Raw genomic sequence first — 24,906 nt, 5'->3', positions numbered from 1 at the left:
CGTTCCAAAGATTTGGAAACTAGCACAATATGATGTTATCAATCAATTTAAAAGATAGTGTATTCACTACCCAATCAAGCACAATTTACGTTGATTTAAAATCAAAAACCAAAAATATATATTGACACAATATGAATGTATATATGATAAAAACAAAAAAAACGTATGTGTTTTGTACTCTTAGTGGGTCGCAGTACAATAGTCGAACCTGTCTTTTAAAGAAAAAGCTTTCCCTGCTCGGTGCTGCACCAAACAGACAAAACTTTGAAGGCAGTAATTTTCTCAAGTGGGCGTCTATTGCACCCACCGAGTACTGTGTTACCTATCTGCCTTCGGACTGCCCGAGCTAGACCTACTAAATTCCTCAGGGCAGTCACTTTTCCCAAAAATGTATTATGTCCAATCCACACCAATGAACCACGCTCTTTTTAATTTAGACTTAGTGTCGCGAATATCCGAGTTTGGACTTGTATTGTATTAGTCTGGTTTTTATCTAAAGGCAAGTTACCAGTGCAGTCACTGATAGCTAGCCTGTGTATTAATAACTTAATACTTCTCACTTTTTAGTCTTTCTTTCGTTCACCTAAGTCCTTAATAAAATAATACCCCTCGGGATTGGCACAAATAGGACCCTTCCGGATTTGTCAGAATCTAGACCCCTCCGGATTGGCACAAATAGGACCCTTCCGGATTTGTCAGAATCTAGACCCCTCCAGATTTGGACCCCTCCGAATTAGCTACTATAAGACCCCTCCGGATTGGGACCCCTCTTGTAAAAACTTTGACCCCTCCGGATTGGGAGCCCTCCGATTTTGTAAAAGTAGTTTTTAGGAGATTTCCCTTTTTCAACCTATATCCCTCCTAATACGTTCTGTGTTACTATTATGCTGTTTGAATTAACTGGGAAGGGTATAGGGTCCTTTCCTAGACCCCTCCGGATTGAAGTTAAGGCACTTATTTGACAATTCACACTAACGGTGAAGGGTCTTATCGCTTACCTAATTTCGACTCTATTATGGTTGTCTTGTGCCTTCAGCTCTCCTTTTCCATCTAGAACTGTCCTAAGTTACTTAGTTCAATCGCTATCAACTTTTGGTTGAGGTCTAAGGGTTTTTCAGAAAAATTTGTAAAACGTGAAGGGTGTACCCCTCCGGATTTGTGTGATTTGCTAAAAACAATCTCAAAAATTTTTTTTCTCTCGTTTTTCCGAAAAATTTCTGATCTTATCAGTAAGCTCAGCTAATTTCTGATCTATTGGTACCAAGATCAACTCGATATGCCCAGTATTTCCAAAATTATTAACCAAAACGTCTTTTTTCCAAATTCAAAAATTTTCTCTCCTATAGGTTCCGCCTAACTTTTTCCTCAAATCTGGTCCTTTCGACCTAAAAATTATTGATCCGAGCTCAAGAGGCCTATACTCTTCTAGTTCAATGCAAAAGACCCGATCTAAAACGTTTTTGTAGAAAAAATTTGCGAAAAACTATGCTACCTGGACCCCTCCGGATTGGTGAATCTACCAAATCAAACACGTTAAGTTCGATTTCTCTGCAACCCGGAAGGCTTTCGGGTAGCGGGTTTTAAAACTCGTAGATTCACTAGTGGACGTTGTCCAAACAACTATTTTTACTGTCCTAACTCAAAAATTTCAAAAATTTTTCTGATTTTTTAGCGCTTTGTACTATCAAAAAATGGGAAAATTTGGTTTTTGGTACCAAACTAGTTCCAACCACTTCCGAACTAAAGTTAACCGGTTCTACTTATTACAGTAGTGCAGTTACGATGTAACACACTAACTTAGCGCTTTTTTCCGTTTCAAAAAATATCGATATCTCAAAAATCGCGACTTGTGGGGGGATCAAAATATCGCAATTTTGACCCTAAAAACCGGTCAGTTTTCGTTGTTTTTGGCTGAAAATCGATATAAGACTATTAATATAGGCTATATAAGTAATAATACTAGGAATACTATACCCCTCCGGGTTTGTTTAATCTCCGAATTAAGGTGCTTAACTCGGATATTCGCAGTTCGGTGAAGGGTCACTACAGTGCAGCACTGTCGAGCCCCCCACAGATTACTATCTTACTTTTTGTACCAAAATGGATAAAAAACTTGTTAACGATACCCAACAGTCGATTGTTGTTGTCGTTGAGCCCCTTCTTGTTGCTCCTTGTACTGCTTGCCGGATCGGTCTTCACCCAAGACCCTTCCGAATTGAGCGCAAATCAGCTGACCCCTCCGGATTGAGCGCAATTTATCATTAACGTGCTTAAATGCTCAAATAACCCTACAGTACAAGCCTCACGAACGGGCCACAAAATTGATCGTAACGATCCTGACTGATATAAATGCCTGTAACAACAGTATATCTATCAACAACAAACGGGGGGGTTGAATCACATCTTGTCTGGGGGGATGATTTCTACTGATTTTTTACTTTTTTACTGTTTTTGGTTTTTTCGGTTATTTTTTATGTTTTTTGTTTTTCTTGGGTACTATACTACTTTTTGTTTGGTTTTGCTTATATCTTTAAGTGTTTTTGGTCACAAACCACTCAGGGGATGAGGGGTTCGCGATTCCCCCCACCCTTCCTGGTTCATGAATTTTCGGTCTTAACTAGGTTAAAAAACTATTCACGGCAATCCGGAAGGCTTCCGCGTTCCGAACTACCCTTCCGCCCCGGCGGTTTAGGCCTATTAAGGGCGTTAATGTGAGCATCCGCTCGGCGCGGAGTGCTTGTTAACGGTTCCGCCGGTCATGATGTTATGAAAGAATAACACCCAGGAGCGCCATAAAAACATACATGTAACATTCGCCCGGAAGATACATATCGACGGATAACAAAACTAAGTCTTAAGACGACTGGCTAGCGCCTAAACAGAGCTTTGCATGTTTTTCACCGTCTCTGCCAAGCCAGTACTTTTCGGTGGTCTTTCTTACATCAGGCTGACAAAAACGTTACTGTTCCCCGGCTTCGACCAGAACGCTCAAATTAACTGAATTACATGCAAAATTAGTGAGCTGATGACTGGGTCTCAGTATCCCCAGACCACGAGGTCACTCCTAAAAGCAGGGCTACTACTTATTATATTACTATTGTTTTTGTTCAGTAGATAAAAATCATCATCTCCATCGAAGATGGATCAACCCTTTCCCCCAACTCCTAGCTCCTCATTCTTGTCAAAACGAATCTAAATATCAGTTAAATTCAAGTCAGGACATGACAGGATGCTAAAATTCAATACAAGTTCATAAAAGTTCCCGTCCCGAGACCCTTCCGGATTCTTGAATCCGGCGAATCAAGCTCCTTAACCTCAGGTTCACGCTAACTCGGAGGGCTGGTTTTTACCCTTCACCGTTGTTCGCAACGGCCTTGCAACTATTGTAACAGCACAATAGTTGCAACTCGGAACGTCCTCTGCTGTTCGGTAGTTCGTTGTCGTTTTTTAGTCTCGATTCTCGTTCTGTTCGCAATCACAGATAAAAGTTGTTCTGTTTCTTTCTGCTATTTTAGCTAAAATGGCCGTTTTAACATTTCTCAGAAATGTTACGTCATCATTTCGAAAATTTAAAATTTAGAATTCCAGAATCTTCTAGCCTTCACCGTTTTCCCAATCGTTCAAATAACGTCCTTATCCGTTCTAAATCGCCAATTCGGAAGGCTTGCTGCTAAAATACCGAATTCTGCAGAGACTGCATTTTGGCCATTCTGGTCGAATGTCACAAAAGTTGTTCTGTTTTTCTTAGTTCTTTTTCTAAAATGGCCGTTTCTGACGTTTCTCAGAAATGTTACGTCATCTCTTCGAAAATTTAAAATTTTAAAATACGGGAATATCCTGACCTTCACCGTTCTGCCAATCATCCGAATAACGTCGTTAATCCTTCGAAATCATCAACTCGGAAGGCTTACTGCTCAAAATTCGAATCCTGCATAAATTGCATTTTGGCCATTCTGGTCGAATGTCACACATCTAATTCATTTTCCGGAATATGAGAAGCTAGGAGTTGATGGAAAGGGTTGATCAATCTCCGATGGATATGATGATTTTTATCTAATGAACAAAAACATTAGTAATATGATAGTAAGTAGTAGCCCTGTTTTTAGGAATGACCTCGTAGTCTGGGGATACTGAAACCCAGCCATGAGCTCACTATTTTTGCATGTAACTTAGGTAATTCGCGCGATCTGGCCGATAGCCTTAAATAGTAAGGACTTTGACGACCCGATGTTAATGGACCAGACATTGAACTGGCTTTGGAAGAGAGGGTTAAAAGCATGTGAAGCTGTGTTTAGACGCTGGCCAGTCGTTTGAGGACCTAGCTTTGTTTTCCGTCGGTATGTACTTCCGGGCGAATGTTACATCAGTCGGTATGCACTTCCGGGCGAATGTTAGTTGCAATCTTATTTTGAACACCCCTCACATACTGCTTGCTTTGTATCGCAATTGATTCGAAGCTCCGCTTCGCGCTTCTGTTCACATGTATTTTCTCACAGCATATATTTTGTTTCGCAATTTTTTTGCTTCTCTAATTTAGCGTGAAATAAGAACCACAACCAGTCCAATTATAGCGATAATCTATTCGAAAGTTAGAGTTCTAAACTTAATCGCTTTCGTCGTTTGCTTGAGTTCTCTTTAGAAGCGTAATATTGGTTTTGCAGATTGAAACAATGCCACAATTAGTTGACAGGTGTGAAGAAATTATCGCCGTGGAGGCAGAAGCTAAGAAACTCAACCTGTTTGATGTGTTCATGAAAAATGATAGACTGAAAACGGATTACTTAACGGGTAAAAGCTCTTAGCAATTTATTCTTTAAAATTGGGAATTATTTAACTTAAGATTCTTGAGCATTGTGAAGAAATACAAATATTTTATTTTCTGATATTTAGATTTTTTTTTACTTTAAGCCAGAATACTGAGAGGAGAGATTTCTGCTTCCGCCAAAATTTTTTCTTGCTTGTCTTTTTCTGTGTTCTGATTGCAGAATTTCATGCTACCTTGTTTGTTGGCGTATTGTAAATTTTTTGCCACGTTACTATTAAATTGAGCACAGCTTGGACTTTTTTTGAATAAAATGTAGTGTTTCTAGGAGATCATATCTGTAATTTGCTTGACTCTGAAGTGGGAGTGAAGCTATCAGAGGAGCAGGCAAAATGCCTGGTTGATCGGTACACTGCTTCAAACGGCTACTTCAACTACAAGGATTTCGCGCAGGCTATCAATACAAGGCTGAATAAAAAAGTGAAGATTGAAGGATCTTCAAGTGCCTAGTAAGTTGAGTAAATGTCAAATTAAACTGAATTAATAAATTGTGTCAAACTCAACTAGTGGACACACCTTTAACAGTTAAAAACTAACTGAGCAAAGGTCTTTAATTAGACTAGTAGAGAAGTAAGACATAATTAATCAAGCCATATATTATTGTTCCGACTTTCGATACGAAAGTAACGGAATATTTGTGCTCGGGGTGGGTTTTTTTTTCTTCAGACAAATTTCGACTTATTAAGTAGCCATTTTTGACGGAATTTTTTTATATCATTCAAAAGGTATTGTTGTTCTGAGCTTAAATTTGGAAAGATATTTCACCTGTGATCATTTTCCGTGAATTTATGGGGTTTTAAAAACTGCCGTTTGGGCCAATTTGGGGCAATTAACGCGCGATAAATTTCGCGCTTGTAACGCGTAAGCGGAGATTTAATCCGCCTCAGAAATCGTTCCAAATTGGTTGAAGGAAGTTTATTTGCCATAATTGATTTGTTACTAGGAGTGAATTTATCTTTTTGTTCTTCATATGGCGTGTGGGTGGATGATTTTCACAAAATTCTCAAATTTAAAAAAAATCCTTTTATTTAAGTTAACATTCAATTTAATCATGTTATTACTGCTCCATAGAACTTGAAAGCAGTGAGAACATTCGGGGTTTGGCCCCGATACGAGCAGTTTTGTATTACAAATAGCTTTTTACTTTCAAGGCATCATGAATCTGTAGCGTAGAGGCAGGGAGGAGACCCGCAACAAAATAAGAGGATCGAAACTGGGCAGGGTCTGATTTTTAATGGACTTTTGACGTGGACCAAAAACTTTCATCGCATTTTGCAAGTCTGTTACTTCTGAGATTGAAGTTTTTGTCCTTGTCGAGTTTCGTTTACGTTCACTTTGATATTTTCTGAAATGTCGAGATCGTATCACCCATTGATCAGTTTGATGAATAGAAGAAGATGGTGTAGTTCTTGTACAAGTGAGTGATAGAATTTTGTACTTCTGCAGCTTCTGATGATAGGTCACCGAGTATCCGTAGATCCGGTGGATAGTTTGTTCTGGTTTCGTCCAACAATTTTTTTTTCTATTTTTTTTCAGGAAGACTGATTGAGCACCGTATGTAGGAAAGGGTACTACTTATCCCAGCTAACAAATCAGTTTACTTTCAGATGTTAAACACGCCGATAAGTTTCTTTGTATAAATAATAGTGACTTCATTGCTTTCGACACGCGTCTTTTTGATTATATGATACCACAATTTGCCGCTGGTGATCTTTCTGGTTTTTGTGACCGCTAACTCGTTGCTCTTTCAGCAGAAGACTCTGATGCCCTTCAAAGTTCATAGCATTACCATTTTTGATGATATGAAATTTGGTATTGATTTGTGTTTTTGGCTGGATATATTTCATTCACAAATTGATGGAATTAAACATCCATTGTAGAGAGTAGCACATTATATTATTAGTGTATGGAATTTGGTCGGAGTTCTGTCCGTCTTCAAAGGAAAAGTCACGGTGTAGTTTTTGTCGACAGAACTTGATTTGACAATTTCTGAGTTATTTGTTAGAAAAACATCCATCATCCATCTGACTCATTTTTAGTATCACCAACGTCTGCTCATATTTTTTTCAATAAAGCAGCTGCAGTATATTTTGTTAGTAATTATAGTCAGGTTCTATCAAGAATTTAAAATAATGTTCACTTGCTCTAATTTATTAGAACAAAAAATCAATTTAGCTCTGATAATTGCATCACATGTTTTGCAATTCCCAGCAAATGATACAGCTGCTATCTGGTCTGTTTCACTCTACAAGGACGTTGTGCGCTGCGTTTTAAAACTCAATTCAAATTTGAAACCACATTATTAAATAAATTTATCACAAAAATTAGGCTCACAACAATCGATGTAAAATAAGAGCGATGAAATTGCGTAGAAACAAGCCTTGGCTGTGATTTAAAGTGTTAAGTTTTCGTTTTCTTGTCAATTGACTCGTCCTGTTCTGTTGATGTCATTATTAGACTGAAAGGTGCTCAAGTTAAAAATGGCATAGCAATAAGTGTGGTTTTTGCGATTCTCAGAGGATCTATGACGTGCTATCCAGGCTGTCTAACCATAGTCCGTTTCTATTTCTATTATCTCACCTCATTACAGACTGAGGTATTGTTGAGTGAAGTTTTTCTTGCGACTAAAGGTAGTTTTTTTGCGTCTAGAACTTTGACGTGGTACGACTATTGCAGCCGAAATTGGCCAGGCTGTGGTAGACCTGAAGCTAGAGGTTACGTGAAAGCTCGTGAATTGCCTTAGCATCTACGATCGCATCAACATTCATGTTGCATAGGATCTCAGAAGCCCAGAAACTTTTATACTATTTCGGTGTTTCGGGAGTAAATGAATTTTTTTTGTATTTACTGTTAGTTGGTTAGAAAAGCAGGATGGATGTTTCTGTAATTTGAAAGCATCAATATGCTTTAAATCAAGCAATGAAAGTTTTTATTGCAGCGTTTTTGAGTGCCATGAGGTTTAAGATGTGCTAAAACCAAAAAATTATATTTGAGTGAGAGTTATGATTGTTTTTTTTTTAATTCGAATTAAGTTAGCTTTATTCTCTAAATGTGCGAACTCAAAGCCAAGATTAATTAATGTGTTTAGCGACCCGGATGTCTCGATTCTGAAGCCACTGTCGGCGGATGCCTCTGCCCATGCTCAGAGCATTCTGGCATTCCTGGCCAATACTTACAAGCAGAGAAAGATTGATGCCAAAAAAGTGTTTGCGGCCTATGACCCGAAAGGGACCGGGCTGGTACCCAAGGATGTGGTAAGTATTTGATGATGGAAAGAAAGAAAAAGATGTTGTTACTTGATATGACCGCATACATTGCTTATCGGGTAATATCTAGAATTGTTCCGACCACACTCACTCACACCACCCCCCCCCCCCCCCCGTGCCGAAAGATGAGAAAGAAGAAAATGGCATACTGTCTATTTTACAGCTGTTATGTCAACCTCCCCAAAAGGCAAAATGCATAAACTATGGAGAACAACTGTTTTTGAATTTGAGTAATCAGTTTATATGCTGAATTTCATTGCAATCGGAATAAAAATTTGGGAAGAAAATTTTCACGAGAACAACTAAAGAGAGCCGAGAACAAATTCATCGTTTGATTACTCACGCTTGGTAGATTTGAGTTTTCCACATTGTAAGTGTAAATAATTAAAGCAATTAAATAACAAGAATAGCTGATTACTGTTGTGCAACTAGCACAGAGTGTTCCGACCATAGTAATAAAAAAAAACTTTTTTGTCAAATTAGTGTAGTTTTTTTTTCTTGAATCGTCTGATAAAATAATATGAACGAAAAACTAAAACTTAAACATATTCGACCGTCATAGTTAAATAGGTTAATTGGACAACAGTTTTTTTTTAAAAAGATTAGAAAAACAAAAACACCGTTCTAATATTTTTTATAAAAAAATCAAAAGTTTTGTTTTTGCAGAATTTTTTTGAAATTTGTGTAGTTTTTTCCCAAATTTTCGCTGAAAAAAATCCGATACAATTTCTACTCGACTAAAACTAAGTTTTCGCGACTTAAAGTAAGCATATGTAAGTTATTTTAAGCCTGCTCACTCGCCTTTATTCGCTCGAAATTAGACCAAACATCAAAAATGACAAACCATTGTCAAATCGAAACTAGTGTCAAATGTCAAATCAAAAAAACCCATTTCGATCATTATTTGTGGTACCTGATTTTGCGTGGAAACAAAAAAGAATAACAACTAAAATACACCCGAATACAAGTTCCTCCCCATTTTTCAAATGGTCGGAACAAAAATTCTGAACTATAAATTGAATTCTTATTCGATTCTAAATAAGTGGAGCGGAAACATAATTAAAACGCCAATTTATATCAATTTATTGTGATGTTTTTGATGGGCAAATGAAGGGTGTGAAGTTTAATTGAACTGTTGGTTTAAAAGCTTTGAAGTAGAAAAATTCATGTCCATTTTGTTGTACTTGATTATCTTGAATGAAACTAGACAAACCAGCATTTATTCGCGAATAAATACACAAATTATACGCGCCAATTTTAATTTGACGGCGGTATCTTAAAAATACCACGGTAAAAAATAGTGCAGAACTGTTGTGTAAGAGCGGAGATCTCAGCTTGTTTGTGAACGTCTTGTTGCTCGGCGAACACATACAAGTCAATGCTTTCTGATACACGTTACATTTACAGTAACACAAATAGCTGAAGTTTTATTGTTTTTATTGTTATAAAACTGTACCATTACTCTATATACTGTTCCCCACAATGGTCTTTGATCGCTCTCGAAGAGCTCAGACAGCCTACACTACCCGAACTTTTTTGGGTCCCGAGAAACCCTTTTATGGGGCACGTCTAGAAACAGTAAGTTTATTTTCTATACCATTTTTAATTAGAACTAGTTTAAACTGTTTAGTTCCTGATGAATATGCCGGAAGAACACAAGATGGAATACGAGAATCTTGATGTGTTGACTAGGAAGTATGCGGATTTGAAAGACTGTAACATGTGCAACTATGTCAGATTCACTAACGACCTAACCACTGTTACTAAGACACTAGACCACAATTGTCTCATCCAAATGCCAATGATTGAGGGCTACACTAACAAAGAGGACAAGGTTGTTCCACTTGTCTCAACTAATATCACACTAATACAGTTGTTTGATCTTTCTTCCGTCAACTTCCAGTTTTCTTTTTTCAGTCCAATACGAAGCAAATCATTTTAGCGACACATGGCATTGTGAATAGTTTTGCATCAAGACTGTAATTGTCGGTCGGATTCGGCAGAGTTTGTTTCAGAGAAATGATTATGATTAGTGGCGGGTTCAGGATTTTCTCGAGGGACGGATTTTTAAAACAATTTCGACTGATTTTGAAAACAATTTTTTTAGGTCGACCAAATTGATTTTCCGAACGCTCTCAGAACACCCTTAAAACGCAGGCGAAGGTTTTTAAATGCCGTTTTCGGGCTCAAAAATGCCGTTTTGGGGCACCAAATTTCAGGTTGGTCGGCCTAAAATGGATGTCATAAAATAATATCAAAGGACCCTTTGGTTGTCGAGGTGGTCGATCCCTGAGAGGAAAGCGTCCCCCTCCCCAAATCTGCCCCTGATCATGTATTTAGGAAATGATATTTTCAGCAAACGAGCAAAAATCAGGATGTTCTTAAACATGGAATATTTTTAATTTTAAAAATCAGAGAGATTTTTTCTTTTATCTTGTAATTGTAGTGACGTTTTTTTTTGTTTTTAAAAAGGATATAATTCTATTCTCCTGTTAATTGTCGATTTAATTTTGTACAGAGAGATGCCTTGTCTGAGGTGTTGACAGTGATCGAGAAGATCCAAGTGCTCTGCTACAAGTTCGGAATCCGATCCATCGAGTTCTTCCGAGACTACGACAAACTGAGACTGGGCTTGTGTCTTGAGGACGAGTTCAGAGCTGGACTGGATCTGTTCACGAGGAAGTTCCTCCACTTGAGTCAGAAACAGCTGAATGATGTGACTAATTTCTACAGAGTGCCGGATGATGGCAGGATATACTACAGAGCATTCACAGATCTTATCGAGAACAGTTAGTATGAACAAGATGTTGCATGAACATCGTAGTTGTAGTTAAATAACATGTTGGGCTTAATCTGAAGCTTCGGTTTAAATTACGGAAGCACTGTTTTTTTTTTTTCATTTATTCTTTGAGGCAGACATTTTTTTGCATTTTTTCTTTTCTTTTGGCGCGGTTTTTAGAACTCTTTTTTGGCGTTTTTTTTTGCTTGTATGTGCTTCCGAAGTGCAACTTCGCCTCTGTGTAAAAATAACGATTTGAGAGAAATGGTCGCGTGAATACTGTTAGGTTTTTACACGGATTATTTCAGCTCTTGCTTCCTTTCTTACGTTTCAAATTTTTAAGTATTGAGTAGTTAGGTTGTTCGTAAATAGAATATTACTGTGTTACTTTTTGAGAACAAGGAACAAGGTTTTTGAGAAGATTTCTCTGCGAGTTTCATTTTTCTGTGTTGTCTGTTTAGCATTCAACATTCCTAATTTGGAGAAGCAGCCCTTGGCCGAAGTGCAGAGACCATTGCAAGGAATCCTGCAGAGGGTAAGTTATCATTACCGCTCTTCAGTATCTTGGGTTTGTTTTTGGTGTGAACCTGTATCGATCATTCAAACCCTTTGACAATTTCTTGAATAAATTTCAGTCTGACTCTGCCTCCCTCGTTTCGAGTTGTGCTTCCTCTCGGCCTAGCTCAGCTGAGAGCGATGTTTACGGAAGGGTAACAGAAAGCAAGAATCATTTCATGACCCCTTCTCTCTTCATTAATTCCCTATTAATACCACATTACCAACTATACTAGGGGGGGACAAGGGAGGAAACGTTGGAAATACTGTATTAAAGTAGAAAAGTAAGCGTAGAATCATTTCGACCAACCCATCATGACCCGATAGTTTTTCCATTTATATCGAAGACGTTTTCAAGTGACCATGAACAAAACGAAGATATTTTTAGGTCGTCGGGTTTTCCGTGGAAAATTGCGCTTTGCAACTGCGAAAAAAAACGTGAATGGATTTCAATTTTAAAAAGAGGATTTTTGAGAATTCCCAGCGAAATAAAACATTATCTATCTGTTGGTTCAGTTTTCTCAGATAAGTTTTTCTAATGAGAAAAGTTTCAATCAAAAGATTCCTAAAATTTGTGATGCTCCAAAGAATTTGTGATGAACAATTCCAACTGTCTGTTGGTTGTATTTTAGCAGTAATTTTTGGTCCAGCGTCTAATAACTAATTGTTGTTTTACAGACTCTGAACCCGTTAGAAGACGTGGACGAGGGAAGACTGCAGCAGATCATGTCTGAGTTGGCCAACCGAGTGAGAGATAGGCGACTCAATGTCTTCCCCTTCTTCAAGGACTTCGATAGGGTAACCCAATATTTAATTACCCCAAGGGGTAATAAGCGTTATTTCGCGCACTTTTATGGACATTATCGGGGAAAAAGTTCTCGGCAGACTTTTCTAGAAAGTGCTTGAATTAACGGGTGGAAGAGCTATTCATCTCATGCTATTTAGTGTCAATGAACGTATCAAAAACAGTTATTTAAGTCATGCTCATTTTTAAAAAAAATCAAGAAAAAATGTTCATGGTTTCTTTTTTAGTTCATTTTTCAATTAGTTGGCTAATAAGCAAATCTCCCTCTCCAATTAAGAAAGTGCAAATGGCGCGAAAAAATTTGAGAAACTAATAATATGTTTTTTTTTTGTGAAATTCGAATTTGAAAATTATTCAAAAATATGTCAATCCTTTTTGTAGGTTTCTAAGAGTAGTGAACGTCTCGCTGATTTTGTATGTTTTTTTTCAGGAAAAAGTCTACAATTTGTTCACGCTCAATTTTGACTTTTCGCGGTTTGACTTTAGGTTTAGTGCATTTATATTGTTAAAAGGAAGGCAAACTCCACTATCGAACAGCAAAAGTGTAAAGGTCACGAAAAACGTGATCGACTTCTAATTTCGAAACTGGAATTTAATTATCAGATTTCCCAGCGAAATAAAAGTTTTACCTATCGATGCAGTTTTCTCAAATTGGGTTAATTTTAACAAAAAAGTGTCTGCCATAAATTGTTCTGCAATTTCAAAGAGCTTCAAGGCCTTTTTTTCATTCGAAGTTCAAAAGTTGAAGATTTTTGATTAAAAAAACAAGTCGGTTTTTTTTCAGTTTCCTTGCGTTCATTACTCTTTTCCAACTGTTAGTTGTCTATGTTCTTTAGTTTATTGACATTTTTCTTACACCAACGGTATGTTGGCAATGTTATTGTGTCTTGCATCTCCAATTGATCATGTATCCTTTATATCAGAAGTATCAATTTCAAAAAAAATAAGACCATCCAATTTCTGTAAATCGTGTCTGATGATTGTAGACTCTCTATGCTGGCTGTGTGTTTCAGGGCAAGTGTTACAGTGGTAATGTGACTAAGAACCAGTTTGCGCGTATCCTGGCCATCCTAGGCATGACTGTGCAGCCGGAGGACTTCCGCATCCTCTGCAAGAAGTTCGAGGAGCAACACAAGGGAGACATCAACTACCCCGCATTTGTACAGGCCATAGACTACTGTGAGTCTATTTTAGATTGCCATCTACACAAACTAAACCTTTCATTCGGAGCCTCTTAATCTTGCTTATCACTGGGCTAATTAATGACCAGCAAATACTGAAACAGTCATTTATCTTGCAACTTTGACTGAATGGGTGAGCGCAAAAATCTGCAAACTGATTCAGGATTTACGCTCGTGTAACCTAAGCTTTTTCAGATTCACAACTTTGGCAACTGAGTCAGTTGATTGCGTGATATATAACCAGTTCGAAGTAATTGTCATGCAAATTTTCTCATCAGTATGTTGTATCGCAACTGGTCGCTCAGCTTCACTTTTGTCAAAAAGTGAATTTTCTATTATGTTTGATATACGGGGCTTACTGTAGATCTGAAATGTTGTCTTTGTTCAGGGTTCACGGCGTTCAAGACGGAAGTGCCGAAGCCAACTACGCATGTTGAAGAGCCAATGTGGCACGAGTTGCCTCTGGACACGAGTAATGTAAACTTGAGAGAGATCATCGGTCGAATTAAGGAGCACTGCATGGTCAACAGGATCAGGGTAAGTACCCTTCGACAGAGTCACCCACGCTAAAAAAATCTTGCTGTAAGTGTCGATCATACACTACTTAGTGTGTCTACTAATAAAGTTCCTGTAATTCCGAACATAGAACCCATCTTCGTTAAATTTAACGCTTTGAGTTTTGAGCTTGTCATTTGAACTTGGTGTGTTTATCATCTTTTACTTTGAGAGCATATTTAAATTATTAATTCGGGTTTTGACTGAAAGCAAAGTTGAAGAGTTACACAAAACAAGTCATTAGCTATAAGCAATAGAAATCAATTTATGAATCACGTCGAATCAATTTAGATCAGCGAGGGTTTCAAGGACTTCGACAACCTGCGAGAGTACTCTGTCACTAACAGTCAATTCAGACGCGGCCTTATGACGTCTAGGGTGGCACTGACGAATGCGGATGCAGAAGTGTTGTGCAGTCAGTTCGCAGACCCAAAGAGAAATGGAAGAACTATGTGGAAGGCGTTCTGCGATGAAATCGACCAAGGTCAGTTCCCATTGTTATCGGCTTATCAAAAGCTAATTTTTCGGCAAAATTTTCAGACCGCCATCGTAAAAATTCAGCCAGCCAATCGTGAAAGAGTTCGCTTACCTTATTTTAGATGTGAAATGCTTCGTCAACTCTACCCATTCCTTTTTGTTAGCTGATAATGAGTAAAATGTTATATTCAATAAATATGTTAGGAGCTATTGTATTAATGATAATATCTTTTGCAGGAATCAATATCTTTTTTTTACAAGTTGAAAATATATACCAGAATGTTAAAATAAATATATTCCTCAACTAAGTTTTCAGAAGTTCTCTTGTTTCAGTATTCACGCAAGTGATTCCTAACATGGAGCGCACCCCTCTAAACTTCCCCGCTCCAGCTGAGTCGTTCCGGATGCCACACAAGGGAGGCATGGACTGGACCTCGGCCACTGTGGACCACCAGCAGATGGTGAACAACTGCATAGAGAGGTTCAAGGCATACATCAGCGGGAGGAGACTCCTAGTCAAACCCACATTCGAGAAATTCGACAAGTGAGCATCGTTCAAGTTTCTCTAACCAGTTCTAATTTGAGTCTTCGTGAATTTCAAAAAAGCGGAAACGGTGTTGTATGCTTTCTTACTTGTCCTTTGAGGTTGCTTTCGGGTGGAATTTATAGCTGAAATTTGCCTTCTTTTCAACCACGGCGTTGATAGATAGCATCTTGTGCTCTCAATTCGATTTGAATAAACATGTTAAATTTATAAAATGTGAGCATTGTTTTTGAAACATTCTCCCTGTTTTCCAGGCTGAACCATCGCTATGTGAGCAGATATCAGTTCAAGCAGTGTCTGGCGATGCTGGATCTAGCATGTACAGACGAGGAGATGGGCGCACTGGAGGCAAAGTTCTCAGACGAAAAGGGATTCAACTACTTCCGGTGAGAGCAGTGGCGTGCGCAGAAATTTTTCTAACTTTTTTCGGAAAATTTTGACCAAAAAATTGCATTTTTTCGGCGCGCGCTCCCCCTCACTATTAGTTTTTATTAGTGCCAAACGCGACTTTAGAAAAATTTTGATGTTGATCAGCCAAAAATGGATGTCGTTAAGTTATACCAAAGGGCGGACCCTTCGGAAAAATTTGGCAACCAGAATTTAGAGAGGATGGTCGTTGGTTTACTTTTTTAGAACGGTCGTATTCATAGATTCTCTGGCTTACGAATAAAAACCGACATTGATGCAATATAAAACAGAATTATGCGCCTGTAGGTTCCTGCAGGAGTTGGAGCCTCCAGAGGAGTTGGATAACAAGTACCTGGAGAGGATGGATGAGTTGAAGTTGGTCAACACTATGAGGGAGAAGATGGAATTAGAATACGAGGCCAACTTCGACCGAATCATGACCAGACTTAAGACTTATGTGAGTGTACCATAATTCATTCTTATTACCCTTGCGATAAGCTAGGGTATTGCAATCGGGTACTAGACTTTTTTGCCGTAAACAACTTTGTCCACAAGATCTGCACTTCTAGAGGATCTTCTTTTCTAGAGGAAGATACCTTAGTAGTATCTTTCTCTAGAAGATACTTAAGTAGTAATTAGTTGAAACCCGTTGCAGGTTTTCTCTAGAAGATAATTAAGTAGTAATGAGTTTAAACCCGTTTCAGGTAGTAATTACATTTTAAAAAGTTCGTTCAAGTTTCTGTCGTTTCTGTTTCCGTTTATTTAAACGCCATTTTTTATCTGGTTAGGTTTTTACATGTTTATTTTTTAAAGCATGAGTTTTGTTCCAACTGAAACAGTTCATAATTAAACTGGAACTTTAATTTGTAAATCTTTTAATTTATAAATCTGTAAATCACAAATTTGTAAATTTATCATGTCTGATTTCGAGTTTTATGTTCTTTTTTCAAATACTATTTGAACAGTTTTAGTTTATGTTGTGTCGACTTAGTTAAGCTATTTTGCGTAATTTTGAGAGCAAATTATATCCGTTTGGGATTATGTGTTTCAGTTCGGATGGGTCGTAAAAACTTCTAAATTGTATGAGATTTTTTATGACAAGTTGTATTTTCGGCTCAACGGGTTTCGCCCCAAAGTGTCTCCTTTGTTACCGCTCGGTAAATGATTTCCATGAATTAAGGCCTGTTTATGAACCTAATCCGATACAAATATGAAGTTTTTTAGTTGTAATTTTTCAACTTTTGTCAAGTTATTTTCCAACACAATTTATCCGAAATATTTTTCACTTGTTTTTTTCTTTTCATTCACTATGTTGTAGCGCAATATATTTTTGTGCATCGCAAGTGTTGCGAAGCTCAGCTTCGCCTCTGCGTTACACTTGAGATCAGCGTAGAGTATTACCACGAACCTGCTTTTTTTAAACCTAACTTGCAAATAAAAGTGTTCACTTATTTGGTGGCACTTTTGCTATGATCACGATCTGTAGCATGGAATTTTTTTTAGCATTTGTGCTCTGCTGTATTTGTGGCTAGTGTCTCTGACTAATGAAGCGCCCGTGGCTCGGTGGTTAGTGCGTGAGACTCAGTGTCTCTAGGTCGCGGTCTGTTGGAGATCGAATCCGAAACGTAGCCTAATATTCAATTATTCGAGGCTTATTTCTACTTTTTGTTATTGGACCTGATAGAGCTGCTTTTTGTTGTGTTCTCTATAGCGTTTGCGAAGCAGAGCTTTGCCTCTGTGTTCCACTTCTGAGTAAACCTACATTGAAGACGACTAAAAAGTAAATATCAATGAAATATTTGCATGAAAGGTAAACATTCACTTTTGATTCCTTAGTATCTAAAACCTGGTTCTTTTTACACTTGCGAAGCAAAGCGTATTAGTACGAATTTTCTGTTTTTCTAATCTAAGTGGCAAATATTGGTGTTACTTTTGGGGCACGTTGACAGCTTATTGATATCACATGCTTTGACATACGAAAAGTAATAAGTTTACACAGTTGATGCATTTTTAATTCATCAATGAACTGAAAAAAGTTATTTGTTTCAAATATTAAAACAATAATTGAATCTCGGTTTCAGAAGTTTTCCAACTGAATTTATCTCGCAATTTGTTGAAGTGCATAATATATACATAATGTGGCTTTATGCTTTGCAATTTATTATATGCAAAATTATGTCTTTTGGTATTTGGTGCTACTTTTGCAGCATCGAATTGGCAGTTTGTTAGCATATGTAGCTGCGTTATTGATAGCTAGTTTTTGGGGATTTTAAGCATCGTGGCTGAGTGGTTAATGCGTGAGACTCAAATTTGCTAGGTCACAGATTCGAATCCGACGCGTAGACGAGTTTTCGTTAATTCGAGGCTTATTTCTTATTTCGCTTGATAGAACTGCTGTTTGGTCGTGTCATCGCAAGTGTCTGCGAAGCACAGCTTCGCTTCTGTGTTTAGCTTGCGATAAGCAAGGGTATTGCTAATGGGTACTAGACTTTTTTCTCGTAAATAACTTTGTTACCAGAATGTTTCATTTAATATTGTACCATTTCGAAGCTCCTTTCAATGTGCCTACCACCTATGTGCTACTTATTTAGGGATAATAGTTGATTTTTAAGTGGTCCATGCAAGTCATGTGATTGTTTTTTTTTTCGAAAAAGTTCAGGATTATTTTCAGTGATTTGGGTGTCGTCCTTAATTCTGTCGGCTTCTTTACCTAATGTTTTTTTCTATTGGCCTTATTTACATTAGCGAGGTTGCAAGCATTAGTGTATTCATACGAACCTTGTTGTTTTTCTAGCCTAACTCGCAAATAAAAGCGTTCGTTATTTGGTGGCAAAATGTTCCTAATCACGATGTATAACATTGGAAATTTCATAACATCTCTTCTCTGCTTTATTTGAGGCTAGTGTTTGTGATTAATTAAGCGTCCACGACTGAGTGGTTAGTGCATGAGACACATATTTTCTTGGTCGACGTAGGTTGAAGATGAATCTGAGGCCTAGCCGAATTTTTATAATTTGAGGCTTATTTCTACTTGTTTTTTTATTGCTCTTGATAGAGCTGATTTTTGTTATGTTCTCGCTAGTGTTTGCAAAGCGCAGTTTCGTCTCTGTGAATCAACTTCTCCGCCTCTTTTAAAAGTTAAAAAATGTAAAATTTTCATTTTTTTTCACGAAATAATTTTTTTATTATTATTATTCATTTTCACGGAGGTAGGTATGTTCAAATTTTCACTCGCTTTTGTCTGAGTGGCTTACTGTGTATTTCAATTTTTTTTGATGAAGATAATTAAGCTTGCGTTATGCAAGCATTGTCAAATCGGACTGTAGATTTTTTTTTTGGGTTAGCAACTAGTATAGCAGAATCGCTTGAATAGTTTTACCTTTGGTTCATATGAAATCAAAACTAAAACCCTAATTCACGTGTAAAGACAAAAGTCAATGCTTTTAATCCGACTAAGTTTTTCATTTGTTTAGCTATTGGAAAATTTTCCTGGAAAAACTTTGACTGACTTATGTTGGTCTGCTTGTTTGTCGGCATTTTTGCCTTGACTCCAATTTTGCTTAAATTTCAGGATTTTTTTACTTAAATTAAAAATTGTTTCGGTCTATTCCGGTTTTGAGGAAGTAATTGAGGTCAAAGAAGTTTTGACGGTTTTTTTATGTTAATAACTTGTGGAAGTTTTTTTTAACATAATTTCAATGAGTGTTCTGCATTTGGGGCAGAAGTAATGACTTTTAATGAGACGACAAATCCCGGAAGTTCGATTCCAGTCGAGACCTGTTTTTTGTGAAAATTGAAAACTTTTCTACTATTTTAGACTTGCTTATTTTCGTGGTTGCTTATTTTTGTTCTTTTAGGTCCCACAGAAAGGTTCGCTTTCTTTTAAGCATTTTGAAAGCCCTTTACCGTTGCGATAATCAAGGGTATTGCAATCGGGTACCAGACTTTTCACCCGGAAATAACTTTATTCGCAGGATTTTGAACTTGAATTTTGGTCATCTCTACTTTCGTCAACGAACAGAAAGATGGAGAACAAACAATTTTTGAGCATGTCTGCATTTTAAATGACCAATCTGTCTGAATTTTTTTGAAAGTTGGTTGCTGATTTGCAAACCGCGATATCTGCATATGTTTTCGTTTTTGTTTGTCTTTATTTGGCTTAAAAGGTGTCGAATTTTAATCTATCGGCTTAGAAGCCTCTTTTGAGAGTTTTACCCCTGTGATAATCAAGGGTAGTGCAATCGGGTACTGGACTTGTTACTCGTCAACAACTTTATTCGCAGGATTACTTAAATTTTGGTCATCTTTACTTTCGTCAACGAACAGAAAGATGGAGAACAGACGATTTTTGAGCATGTCTGCATTTTAAATGACCGTTGTTCGAATTTTTTTTATTTAAAGCTGGTTGCTGATTTACAAACCGCGATTTCCTTATATCGTTTTTTGTTGTTTTCGTTTCTCCTTGTTCGGCTTAAAAGGTGTCGGCAAATCATAAATTGTTCTAGAAGTTCAAAGAACTTAAAGGGAATCTATTTTTTCTTTGAAATTCGAATGTTGATATTTTTTCAAGAAGGTCACTGTTTTTTTATGTTTACTTGCGTTCATTACTCTTTTCCAATCTTCGTTTGGCTGTTTTTTTGCCTGTGAAAATGGATTTTAGTTTATCACAGGACTTTTTTTTAACTTCACGATTTGAGATGATTCAATGTTGCATTTCAGTGTTTCATCACTGTCTGTGTTGTGATACTTTGTAAGAGACCTAATAATATGTGAAATTGCTTCTTTTGCAGCTGATGAAGAAGCCAGTGCGAGTCGTGGAGTTCATGAAGGACTTCGACAGGTTCAACAACAACACTATATCCAAGGACAACTTCATCCGGGCCATGGACATCTGTGGGTTCCAGCTGGAAGAACCAGAGAAGGAGATTATCTACAACCAGTTAGTGAAATTACGGGAGACGTTTCTTGTCAAAACGCTTGCAAAAGTAGTAGTAAGAACCTGAAGCTGCCTTTTAGTATGACTAGGTTATGTTTAGCTGTTTTTTACACAGAACGCCCACTAGGTTTTTTTTTTTTAAATCAACCACGTCCGGAAACGAGCAGAAAATGAGTCGAATGTTTAGATGAAGAGTGTTATCGGTCCATATCTACGCGTTCCGTGTCCTTTTTTTATTTCACCTGTTTTTTTGTAGCTACCAAGCGGCCTCTCAGCCGGGCAAAGTGGTATACAGGAGATTCTGTGATGACTTGGAGGCAGTGTTCACCACCCACGAGATGGAGAAGAGACCGCACTTCAAGCCAGAACAGTGGCACCCACAGCCGGCCCACTTGATCAATGAACTCACTCCAGAGGCCATGATTGAGTACAATAACTGCATGATGAGACTGGCCAACAGGGTTAGTTAGTCGCATACCTCATTGCTAGGGTTTTAATAAGATCTCGGTTTGGTTTTTTATTGAATTATTACGTCATTGAAGCTTTTTTAGCTTAATTAAATAATATATGGCTTGATTAATTATGTCTTGCTTCTCTACTAGTCTAATTAAAGACATTCGTTCAGTTAGTTTTTAACTGTTAAAGGTGTGTCCACTAGTTGAGTTTAATCACTTGGACGGTTTTATAACTATGACGAGGTTTGCTATTATAATTGTTGGTATCAATTTTTCAAAACGGTAACATTTTAGTTGGATTTTTCGTTATGATAAAGTTTAACAACGCTGAAATATTTAAACTAGAAAAAATGATAATTAGGTTCTGCCGACAAGGATGCAGCTGTTCCCGCCCTTCCGTGACTTCGACAGGAACAACAAGGGCACGGTGACACGTGAACAGTTCAAGCGAGTGCTGAACGAACAACTCAATCTGGGACCCCAAATGACGGAGAGGGACTACAGCATCCTGTTCAACAAGTTCTGCAACCGGTCGGGAGGAGTGGGCATGCCTCTCGTGGACTACGTGCCCTTCTGTCACGAAGTGTACAAGTTAGCCCACATTGACTACCAGGCACCATAGACGACTGCAAAGCATCGCAGCAACAAAAAGAAGAGAACATTGATGCACTAAAATACAATGAGAGGAGAAAATGGTGAGAAACGAAGTCAACTAACTGGCCAAGCGTAGATGTCTAATAGTCTTATCATATGAAAAGCTGCTTTAAAACGCAAATTTAGTTTGTATATTGTTCAAATTAGATTTCAAATCTCTTAAAACGTTGGCGTCCCTTTAATTTATTCCTATCGAAGCACAATTAAATTTTGTATTATAACAATTTTGAATTGGTTTGACGCATTTGGACACCAGTGTTTTATGAAAATTGTTCGAGTTGTATCATAGTAAATGTGTAAAAAATGTATATTTTGATATAAACTAAAATTGCTCTATGTAAAGTAAAATGCGAGCTCACTGCAATACTAGCTGCTAGGTCAAAGACCAAATAGTTTATAGAATCATATCGGGACCCTAACTACTCTTTCAAGGCGTATTTAGTGGAAAGCGCTTAAATGTTTTTAAAATGATCTTATATTGTCTCTTTGAGATAATATATCTATCGCTGAGAAGATCCAATGTGTTTAACATGACCAAAGTTTTTTCCTAGTTCAGAAGCAACAAATGCGATTTTGTTATATTGAAAGCAAAAATTAATTTGACATATCTATTTAAATACGCTCTGCTATTGAAAAATGTGCCGTTTTTTATGGGTCCATATCATTATTTTAGAGCATATGGTTATGAATTCATTTAAAAAAAAATGCTTCGCTTAAATTTTAAACTTGATAGAAAATTGCTTCTGTTCTCGCCCTAGTTTCTGAGCTGCGTTTGAGCCAAATAAGCTTGTACCATGTCTTATGCCATAATTATATTTCATCTGTACTAATAAATAGGTTGAACCACGCATAATTTTGAAATGCCCGTGCAACAAAAATAAATTATTTTCTTCCGATTTTTTTAAAAAAAGACCGATAAGTAACGTTTTTTTTTCTTAAAAACAACTTAAAAAATAGCTGTTTGAAATACAGTGTGAAATTTGAGTCGATGAACGTCGTGAAAATTATTATAGCTGGTGTGCTGATTTTTTTTGTTAAGAGTCGATGAACGTAGTTCAGACTTTTATAGAGGCGTGATGGTTATGGAAAAATCATAAAATTTGTGCAGTCTGAAATTTAGGTTTTTTTGCGGTTTTACTTTGATTTTTTAAGTTCAGTTAATTCATTTTGGTAAAAAGGAAAGCAGACTCCTTAATCGAACAGCGAAAGTGTAAAGGTATAAAAAACGTGATCGGTTTCGAACTTCAACAATGGAATTTACCTGTCAGATTTCCGAGCGATATAAAAAAAATTACTTGAAAGTTTTCTCAAATAGGGTTGTTATATTAAAAAAGTGTCAATAATGAACAAAGATATTTAAGGCGATCTATTTCTTTGAAACTCAAAAGTTGAGATTTCAAAAAACAAGTCAATTTTTCCCGTTTACTTGCGTTCTTTGACTCTTTTCTAACTGTCTATTGGCAGTTTTTTTTTTCAGAAAAAATAATTGAAGTGAATTTAAGCTTAAGCGAATAGGTATTGAAGGTTCGAGATTTGATTTTTTTATGTCCAGTAAATTTATTTTGTCATAGAGCTGTAAAACCAAAAATTTTTAACTTTGAAATTCAAAAGTGGAAGTTTTCAAAAATAGAGGTTTTTGTTACCTCACTTTCATTGAGTCTTTTCCAACTGTCTATTGGCTATGTTTATTTATAAGAGTTATTGATTGGTGTAAAGTTTCATTTTTGGTTCATGTGCTTTTTATGAACGAAGTGAAAACTCTAAGTATTTTTTCTCGAAAACAACTTGCGAAATAACTGTTTGAATTAACGTTTTGAAATTTTTGAGAGTCGAACATAATAAAGATTCTGATAAAGGCTTTGCTGATTTTTTGTTTTCATGAAATTTTCAGTTCATTTACTGAGCCATAGAACATTGAGACTGTTTTCTTTCAATCGTTGACTCTATTCTAACTGTTTGTTCGCTGTGTTTAATGTCCAGAAACGAGCAGAAAATGAGTCGAATGTTTAGATGAAGAGTGTTATCGGTCCATATCTACGCGTTCCGTGTCCTTTTTTTCCACCTGTTTTGTTTGTAGCTACCAAGCGGCCTCTCAGCCGGGCAAAGTGGTATACAGGAGATTCTGTGATGACTTGGAGGCAGTGTTCACCACCCACGAGATGGAGAAGAGACCGCACTTCAAGCCAGAACAGTTGCACCCACAGCCGGCCCACTTGATCAATGAACTCACTCCAGAGGCCATGATTGAGTACAATAACTGCATGATGAGACTGGCCAACAGGGTTAGTTAGTCGCACATCTCATTGCTAGGGTTTTAATACGGTCTCGGTTTGGTTTTTTATTGAACTATTACGTCATTGAAGCTTTTTTAGCTTAATTAAATAATATATGGCTTGATTAATTATGTCTTGCTTCTCTACTAGTCTAATTAAAGACATTCGCTCAGTTAGTTTTTAACTGTTAAAGGTGTGTCAACTAGTTGAGTTTAATCACTTGGACGGTTTTATAACTATAACGAGGTTTGCTATTATAATTGTTGGTATCAATTGCTCAAAACGGTAACATTTTAGTTGGATTTTTCGTTATGATAAAGTTTAACTACGCTGAAATATTTAAACTAGAAAAAATGATATTTAGGTTCTGCCGACAAAGATGCAGCTGTTCCTGCCCTTCTGTGATTTCGACAGGAACAACAAGGGCACGGTGACACGTGAACAGTTCAAGCGAGTGCTGAACGAACAACTCAATCTGGGACCCCAAATGACAGCGAGGGACTACAGTATCCTGTTCAACTAGTTCTGCAACCGGTCGGGAGGAGTGGGCATGCCTCTCGTGGACTATGTGCCCTTCTGTCACGAAGTGTACAAGTTAGCCCACATTGACTACCAGGCACCATTGACGACTGCAAAGCATCGTATCAACAAAATAAGAGAACATTGATGCACTAAAATCCAATGAGAGAAAAAAATGTCGAGAAAAAAAGTCAACTAACTGGCCAAGCGTAGATGCCTAATAGTCTTATCATATGAAAAGCTGCTTTAAAACGCAAATTTAGTTTGTATATTGTTCAAATTAGATTTCAAATCTCTGAAAACGTTGGCGTCCCTATCGAAGCACAATTGAATTTTGTATTATAACAATTTTGAATAGGTTTGACGCATTTGGACACCAGTGTTTTATGAAAATTGTTCGAGTTGTATCATAGTAAATGTGTAAAAAATGTATATTTTGATATAAACTAAAATTGCTCTATGTAAAGTAAAATGCGAGCTCACTGCAATACTAGCTGCTAGGTCAAAGACCAAACAGTTTATAGAATCATATCGGGACCCTAACTACTCTTTCAAGGCGTATTTAGTGGAAAGCGCCAAAATGTTTTTCAAATGATCTTATATTGTCTCTCTGAGATAATATATCTATCGCTGAGAAGATCCAATGTGTTTAACATGACCAAATTTTTTTCCTAGTT

The 24,906-nt window shown here is 37.1% G+C and overlaps 2 protein-coding genes across 3 annotated transcripts; both read left to right on the top strand.

Annotated features, from left to right (window-relative positions):
* Positions 1–4,642: 4,642 nt before the first annotated feature.
* On the top strand, positions 4,643–22,333 carry LOC134845608 (uncharacterized). 2 transcript variants are annotated; one of them, XM_063862589.1, is made up of 16 exons: positions 4,643–4,788; positions 5,091–5,271; positions 7,911–8,076; positions 9,719–9,922; positions 10,607–10,877; positions 11,329–11,402; positions 12,101–12,220; positions 13,241–13,406; positions 13,797–13,945; positions 14,255–14,447; positions 14,774–14,984; positions 15,239–15,370; positions 15,699–15,849; positions 20,183–20,331; positions 20,585–20,789; positions 21,145–22,333. In XM_063862589.1, exons 1-16 carry the CDS (start codon positions 4,671–4,673, stop codon positions 21,403–21,405), a joined length of 2,751 nt encoding a protein of 916 aa, XP_063718659.1. In that variant the 5' UTR covers positions 4,643–4,670; the 3' UTR covers positions 21,406–22,333. The 2 variants fall into 2 exon arrangements, with proteins under 2 accessions (XP_063718659.1, XP_063718661.1); XM_063862591.1 differs by lacking the exons at positions 4,643–4,788; positions 5,091–5,271; positions 7,911–8,076; positions 9,719–9,922 and adding an exon at positions 9,383–9,666.
* LOC134846804 (uncharacterized) lies at positions 21,463–24,538 on the top strand. The gene is made up of 3 exons (XM_063864196.1): positions 21,463–21,509; positions 23,515–23,719; positions 24,075–24,538. The coding sequence occupies exons 1-3, from the start codon at positions 21,463–21,465 to the stop codon at positions 24,231–24,233; spliced, it is 411 nt and encodes a 136-aa protein (XP_063720266.1). The 3' UTR covers positions 24,234–24,538.
* Positions 24,539–24,906: the final 368 nt, after the last annotated feature.

This window comes from Symsagittifera roscoffensis, chromosome 5 (assembly GCF_963678635.1).
Source record: "Symsagittifera roscoffensis chromosome 5, txSymRosc1.1, whole genome shotgun sequence".
Lineage (NCBI taxonomy): Eukaryota > Metazoa > Xenacoelomorpha > Acoela > Convolutidae > Symsagittifera > Symsagittifera roscoffensis.
Note: the sequence above shows the minus strand (reverse complement) of the source record. Positions and strands in the feature narration are given on the sequence as shown.